Source organism: Drosophila simulans, chromosome X (genome assembly GCF_016746395.2).
Source record: "Drosophila simulans strain w501 chromosome X, Prin_Dsim_3.1, whole genome shotgun sequence".
NCBI classification, from domain to species: Eukaryota; Metazoa; Arthropoda; class Insecta; order Diptera; family Drosophilidae; genus Drosophila; species Drosophila simulans.
The window spans coordinates 10,949,233-10,957,369 of record NC_052525.2 but is presented as its reverse complement, the minus strand read 5'-3'; the positions used below and the strand labels follow the sequence as shown (position 1 = coordinate 10,957,369).

The 8,137-nt window shown below is 42.6% G+C and overlaps 1 protein-coding gene across 1 annotated transcript; it reads right to left on the bottom strand.

The window, feature by feature from the left end:
• Window positions 1-1,608: 1,608 nt before the first annotated feature.
• LOC6725675 (glutamine synthetase 2 cytoplasmic) lies at window positions 1,609-7,721 on the bottom strand. The gene is made up of 5 exons (XM_039296459.2): window positions 7,562-7,721; window positions 7,199-7,383; window positions 2,924-3,264; window positions 2,637-2,828; window positions 1,609-2,569 (listed from the first exon to the last, which is right to left on the bottom strand). Exons 2-5 carry the CDS (start codon window positions 7,380-7,382, stop codon window positions 2,177-2,179), a joined length of 1,110 nt encoding a protein of 369 aa, XP_039152393.1. The 5' UTR covers window position 7,383; window positions 7,562-7,721; the 3' UTR covers window positions 1,609-2,176.
• Window positions 7,722-8,137: the final 416 nt, after the last annotated feature.

Below are 8,137 nucleotides of genomic sequence, written 5' to 3'. Positions count from 1 at the left end.
GTAATTCCATTGATTTGCCCATCATGACAAACCGATTAAAAAAAAAAACAGCGAGAGAAATAAGAGATCTATGTAAAAGTAGGATTCGTAGTTTGTAAGAATGTCGAAAATGATGTCACAAAACTTTGTTATGTAAACACTAAGTATGTATGTAATGCTTAAGTTTTGTTCCCGACTTTGGCAGAACTATTAGAATTTTTTGTTCTACGCGACAATTAATGATTATGATTATGTAATGTATGTACCACATTTATATATATATAATGATATGTTTGCGGCTAAAAGAGGAGGCTGCTGGGGGAGGGGCAGTATTAACAATCAGCAGCAGTTAACAGACATTTAAATATAGCAAACATTCCCGAGAAAGTCAAATTTCCCCCAAGAAAAGAAAAGATGTGAAAGATAAGCAAATTCCCCCCAACAGCCTCGAGTCTTAAAAAATTGGCAAGTCTAGAGTTAATTGCGTATTATGTTATGGCAAGCGAAGGCACAAATTATACGATATCTAAAATAGTTTATACAAATTTATACACGCAAATGGAGAGCATCATTGTTGGCCAAAGTCTAGACTTGGCCCGCGCATAGTTCGGTGTTAACTGATTGACCAATAAGTGTGGAACTCGTGCGAATTGCCGTTCAAACAACTGGGCCCCCCACTTAAGTGACTCATCGGGGCGGTGGTATAATGAACCTCGTCGATAGCAGCTAATTTCAATGCCCTGCCCTGTCAGTTCGATTTGATAAATGTGGAAATGTGCAAAGAAAGACTCTTGGCGTTTATCAATTCAGTGTGCGAATGCCAACGACTTTTGGGCCCAGACAGAAAGCAGACGGTAATGATTTGTTGACCTTGGGCGGCGAGAACGATCGAAACTCCTTCGCAATTAATTAGCGAGCACACTCGCTCATTGCGTATACTTAATTCAAATAAATCAAGTTCAGCTTCCATTGAGCAAGACTCTACAGTCAACAGTCTATAGTCTTCGGTGTTATGTGTTCTGTGTTCAACTTGATTTGCACTTATTGATTGCGTTTCATCGTTTCATTCATTGTTGATCCATTGAGCAAAGCCAGGCGACAAAATTATAAACAAAAATTCACAAGAACTGGAAAGTAGTTGACAAAATACCACAACAAATAGTGTTATATACTTTACATATACCTAACTATATCAATATAACGATAAAACTGATAACTGAAGAGCAGAAAGAAGTAAAATTCAACTAAAACTACAACAAATCAATAAAATTAAACGGATATACAAAACGAAATCAAAGTTACAATTTTTAGTATTAAATAAATAAAATGAAAACCAACAAAAATAGGCTTTATATTGGGGTAAATACGGCTTATCGGCCAGTGGAAAACATATGTACATCAACCCCATCAATGAACTCTCGCCGAACTGAACTTCATCCTTATCTGCATGCAGTCTGTATACTATATATGTACTATATAGCCAGTATAAAATCAGCACGTGCCGGCGACTCAGGAGAAAGAAAGTCTAGACGTTCGCTGGCATACTAAGTATTCTTTTTAAATTGTAAAATGATCTTAGCAATTAGATATCTGGCGAGTTACCAAGTAATCAAGAAAGTCTCCGCTTTGTATTGTTTATTTTTTTTTTATTTTTTAGTGCATTTACTTAACTAGAGAGTATATGTATGTAGTTTAGGATTAAAGTTAATTATTTAATATCATTAACAAGTAGGGGGCTGGGTTTACTTTTTTCGGGGTCTCAGGGAATTGTTTGATACTAGAGCTTTATGTTATCTTTTCTTTTTTCGTCTTCTTCGTGGGGATGTCTTTTTTGGGTTCTTGCTCCTCTTCATTTCATCGTCATTACGCTGACCACATTAGTATATATTTGATTGGTCAGCACAAAAAAAAAACTCATACTAAAACCTAAGTAACAGCAGCTACAAAAAAAAAGAAAAAAAACTTTGAAAATATCAGCAAGAGGAGGAGGGGGCTGCCTTAGGTTTCTAGTTCTGGGTTGTGGGAAATACGTTAGGTAAAAACTAATCCTACGTTATGCAAATAACTTCGCGTTCGGTGTTCAGTTGATCGGGTGTTCGTGGGTCATTGGATCAGTGGATCAATGGTGTGGTTTAACAACAAGCTATAAATCGATAACAACAATTCGGGAGATAGGCATGTCCCATGATGTCCCGTCCTATTCGTCCAGGCAGATGGTGCGCAAGATGGCCTCCACCACGGAGTAGGGATCGCAGTTGGAGCTGGGGCGGCGATCCTCGAAGTAGCCCTTGCCGTCATCGTTGACGCCGCGGGGAATGCGTATGCTGCATCCGCGATTGGCCACGCCGGCACTGAAATCGTTGATGGAGCTCGTCTCGTGCTTTCCGGTCAGACGACGCGCATTGTCCTGGCCCTGCTTGGGATCGTAGGCGCGAATGTGCCTCTCGTGGCACTTGGACAGCTTGGCCACCGCCTTCTCGATGTCCCGGATGCCGCCATCCTCGCGCATAGCCTTCGTCGACACATTGGTGTGGGCACCAGCACCGTTCCAATCGCCAGGCATCGGCTTGGGATCCAGAGTGGACACAATCTGTGCGGATATTGCAAATATATATAGTCACTCTGGCTCCGCAGTGATCGTAACTAATGAAACTTACGCCAAACTCCTCGGAGATGCGGTGCAAGAGGAAACGGGCCATCCAGAGATCATCACCAATGGAGATGCCCTCGCAGGGTCCCACCTGGAATTCCCACTGGGCGGGCATCACCTCGGCATTGGTGCCGGACACCTTGATGCCGGCGTACAGACAGGCGCGATAGTGGGCATCCACAATGTCGCGGGCGTAGACCTGTAAGCCAATTCAAAAATATGTGTTTAAGAATGAAATTACGTATACGCCCCATTGGCTGGGTAAGAAGTGTGTTATCAAATAAACGAACTCACCTTGTTGGCACCAACGCCGCAATAGTAGGGTCCCTGGGGTCCGGGGAAACCGTTCTTGGGCCAGCCCAGCGGATGGCCATCGAAGTCGAGGAAGGTGTACTCCTGCTCAATGCCGAACCAGGGCTCCTCGGCGGCGCACTTGTTGGCCACCTCCAGGCAGGTCTTGCGCTTGTTGGTGTCCGTGGGGGTGCCGTCGAACTTGTAGGTGTCGCACATCACCAGGATGTTGTTGCCGCGCCGGAAGGGATCCTTGTAGATGGCCACCGGATACAGGTAGGTGTCCGAGTTGGAGCCCTCGGCCTGGTAGCACGAGCTTCCATCGTAGTTCCAAACGGGTAGCTCTGCAAGATTCGAACACAAAAATGCAAAAATTGGGGGAGCTTAGTCTTTGGACATTTGTGCACGATGGGGGTTAATTTGAAAGGGGTGACCTCGTCGCTCACTTAGCATGCGATACCCTCGAATTAAATATAATTGAGGGCAATTGACTTGCGATTGCGGGGTTCCGTTCGAAAGTTCACATCCCCCGTATTTTCGTTAACTCGTTAACGTACTTTTGTAAATCCAATTGAAAAATGTTTACATAGCAAAATGATAGGTATTGTAAAACCGGTACAGATTAACCCCCCGTTCTGCTATTAAATCATAAAATCATTATTTAGCTTCTAAATTGTTACTAGCTCGAACTGTCATATATATATATATATTAATTTACCTTGATTTACAACTAACTTAATAGACTTCTATTTTAAATTTAAGTGGAGAGTGAGTCAAAGTACCTTATTTATACACAAATGATTTAGTGTTATTGTAAACAACTTTTTTCTCAGAGAGAAAGTAATGTATCTTTAGTGACGTTACATCTTTATAGCCCATTGTTTACGTAAGTATAAATTCAAATGGATTAAACAATTGTGCTTATTAAGTTTCAAAGCGCAAGCTGCAACCTCCCCTATTCTAGAATCTCGCCTTGCATTTCGATGATCCATAAAAAAAAAAAAAAATAATAAATAAATAATAAAAATGTCGAGATAATCAAGAGGTGTTGGGTGACGAATGTTTGTTTACTCGCCAACCCTTTTCCCCATTGCCTGTTGTTTATGATAATAAATAGTTAATTCCCCGTATGTAAATAATGCTAATGAAAATATTTCACTTATGCAAATCTTTTGTGGGGGGAAGTGGGGGTGTGGGGGGCGTTGCATTGTTGTAACAGGCGGGGGGTGACCTTGAGCCAGCGTTTTCATTTACAATCTGGTATCTCGTGTTGGTTTCCTATCTCCGCTCCCCATCCCTCTCCCACTTGCTGCTCCGCATGTGTGCGCGCGTGTGTGTGTGTGTGTGTGCGCTTGAGTATCTGTGTGCCACTCGAATTGATAAACAGCTGTAGATTTTTCCACACACGCACACACACACACACACGCAGCAAGAACGACTGGTTCTCAACGCACGAGTGTCAGTGTGTCACTGTGCCGGCAACACTACAGTTATTAGCCTTGCTCTCCAACCAGCCACCCAACGCCCACAGCTCCCCCCCCACGCCTCCGATTTCACCTTCTCGAAACTGAACAGACCCCCCTCCCCCCCAATAGCTACTGTTGCTATTTGCTTCCGATTTCTGTCCTACACGGCGACAAATAATGCAAAAGGCCGGCTATTATCAGCCACTATCAGTCGTTGGAGATTGCAATCCTAAAGATCATTGATCTTGAAAACTACTACTTAATGCATTTAAGCAAACATAATGTCAAATTAGTGGATCTTAAAACACGAAATTCAATCACTTCTCAAATCAATAGATCGTAAAAAGAGTTACACTCAGCAAAATGAAGCTCTCAACATTAGATTAATATAACTACATATAAGCTAAATTATATAAATTAATTGAAAAAGACATGTCTAATCCGCAGATTTCTTTCCTAATTGAGTTTCTTTTTAAATAAGTAAATTTTTTCCAAGTGTAAGTCTTTTCAATTTAGCAAACTGTACTTTTCTACCACCACGTACTTGCATCTATCTCTTTCTGACGTGCCCATCCTTGAAGTGACTGGCAATTTTGTGGCTCAAGTGTTTATAAATGCAATCGGGTTAAAAAGTTGTCAATTACTATTGATTGCAAATGATATTCGTGGCGGGGGGGTTGGGGGGTTGGCAAAAGGATTAGACAACAAAATCGATTGTCCTTTATTGAGAGAGGCACGCTTCAGCGATTAAATGTCATTTGCCTGGCAATTTTGTAATAATTGAATCCAAGTGGCACATTACAATTTGACTTTGAACCTGAAATGTGAGATGGAGAATGCAATTCCCCTTTTTTTCACTTCACTCTTCAAAAGTAATTAAAATAAATATTAGGAAACTGCAGCTCTCTCACACCGACGCTCTATATACCCCTCCTGCTCCAACGGCAATTGGAGGCACTTGGTGCGAGTGGGAGGTAGAGCGTGTGAGTTCATTAGTAATTGTGCACATTAAGGCATTGAGTTTGGTTGTTTTTTTGTTTTGTTTTGCTTTTGCTTTTTGCAAATGCAAGTCAAAAAGTTGCGGGCGACAGCTATCCGTCCTTGTCACACAGCTTATGGGGTTTTTCATTACAGTTACAACTTTTCTTGTTTCAAAGAAAGAAAGTAGAGTCTCCAGAAATTTAGTTATTTCCAAGTGCAATAACTAAACGTACTTCGATTCCAAATAAACATAGCTGTGTGAAGCTGATAAACTGATATGACTGATTGTTGTTAAACACTTGCTTTTGCTTGAGTGATAAAATTCACGTTTTTCCGCGTAATTAGAGCACTTCGAGCGCGTGTCACAGCCAAAGTTAGAGAGTTCGAAATGACTTTACAATGCCCCATAAGTCATATCCCTAAACTGCTTCCTCTTTCCACACGCCCCGGCTAATTGCACATTAAAACGGCATCAATTAGTGCCAAGCAGAAAAAAAAACTCTTTCAAGTCCATACGGCCTGTTAAAAAGCCCCTCCGCCCCGATTAAATCGCATTATCAGACGCGCGAGTCGTGAAAATTCTGTTTCTGTTTCTGTTCTGTTTTTAGACCATAAAGCTAAAGCGTCGCGAGCAATTCCCCAGACGTTCGAACTTCGAGGAGCCCAAGAACCGTCGCCAGAATCGTGCCAAGGCAAAGGTCAAACCCATCGCCGGGTTGGCTTTGTTGGGGTTATATAACCCCGTGAGAGGGATCAATAAAATAAAATAAAAAAACAAAAAAAAACCGCAACAGACGTGGCCATTGCCACACCATTTTTTTTTTTTTTTTTTTTGGGGCGTTTATGGGCTAGATTTTTCAGACGATCGTAAAATCGCACAGATCTACTTATAGTATAGACCCATATAGCATATAGCTATTGCGTAGTAATTGCTGCCAAATGCGAATTTAAAGCGATTTAAAAGACTGACAATTTGCAGGCGGCAGATAGTGGATGACATGTACGTCTATATAGTTTCTAATTAGGAAGAGATTATTATCTATGCTAAGCTGATAGTGAGAAGCATAGACCATATGGGAATAATAAACCTATGTGAACTTTTGATTTATTGGTCTATCATCTTCCATTATTTGGTCTATACGGAACTGTGTGAACTTGAGGGGTTTCCGAATTTAGAAATCTACTCAATTAGCTTCTAATTTAAGAGTGTGCCTGTATTTTCGATCATCAAAGGCGTCTGACTAATTAGCACCTGGCAAGTAGCGTGTTTTTTGCCAATTCCTTAGTTTCTGCATTTAAATTTAACTCAGTTTGAGATTAACTACATTTTCTGTATTTAAGTTCATTCACACGCGACCCATTAAATACCCATTACCATTTGCAGCGGGTTATAAAACCAACGCGGATCGGCGATTCTGTCGAATTAGCGCGATAAATCTAGCCAACTAACTAGCTGAGACGGAGACAGTTTGAAGTCTCTAGACCCTCCAGATAAGATAACATAACACTAACACACAAAATCGAGTATTTGGCACATAAATCAAGTGGGAACACGACCTATGTTCCGATAAGTTGGGAATTATTTAATGCCGGCCTTTCAAGTACTTAATCCAAGCGATTTTTAACTACTAACTAATCGGGCATTGTGATTACTGTTCGTTTTAATACTCTGCATTTGCACTATATATATTTTTTTATGCACTATAATGTTAATGTTAAGGCAGTGTGCTAAAGTACTCAAAATGCCATTCAACTGTTTGAATCTGTTTGATTTTCATTACAATTTTCATTGGAGCTCCTGATCTGATGGACATTCATTGGTGGTACTCACCCTTGGGACTCTGGGGAATGAAGTCCAAGGTGCGGTCCTTGCAGCGCAAATCCTCGCCGGTGCCATCGATCCACACGTAGGTGGCCTGGACGATGTTCTCCTGCAGCGGCAGGGAGAGATAACGATCGAGGATCGTCTTGTTGATGCGCGCGTTGGGCGAGTCCTCCAGGATCCTAGCGGACATACTGCTCTTGCGATTAGGGCACCCAAAAAAATAATGATACAAATCGAAAGCGGATCAGAAATAAACAATGTTCGTTTGGCACTCGTCCCGGCAAAGGGGTGGGGGAAGGGGGGCGATGGGGGCGATGGGGGGTTGCGACCCCTACGCTTCTGCTGTCGTGTGGAACTTAAGATCCGCACCTGATTGTTTGAATGCACTTCTGATTGGACTGACGATCTCTGATTGGTGGCGGGACGACGGCTGTCTGCTGTGTCCTTGCGCTGTTTGGTGGATTTTGGTACTGAATTGGATTTGGTGTGCGCGGAAGCGTTACTGGAACACGACTAAGCTGGAGCCCCTTGTTCCAACTCAATTTATAATGACCAACAATAAACAACAAAGCAAAACAAAAGCAACGCGCCCGCGTCGTCCCCCCGTTGTTGTTGTTGTTGGTGTTGGTGTTGTTATTGTTCTTGTTGTAGTTGTTGTCACTGTAGCTGTTGTTATGGTTGTTGTTGTATACTATAGTTACAACAAACTAGCTACGACTGCGACTGCGACGCCGGCAGCGAAGGCGGGCAGCACGCCATTGAAAACAAAAGCAACAGCTGTTGTCGCAGCGCAGTCGCCGCACGATCAACGCCCCCTCTCCGCCACTCATCCACCTTGCTGCCTCGCTCGCTCGCTCGCCCGCACCGCCCACCGCCCGCCTCCCACTCCCACCCACTGTCTGATTAGACGCTTTGCAGTTTGTCGCCGCTGAGTGCGAGAGCGAG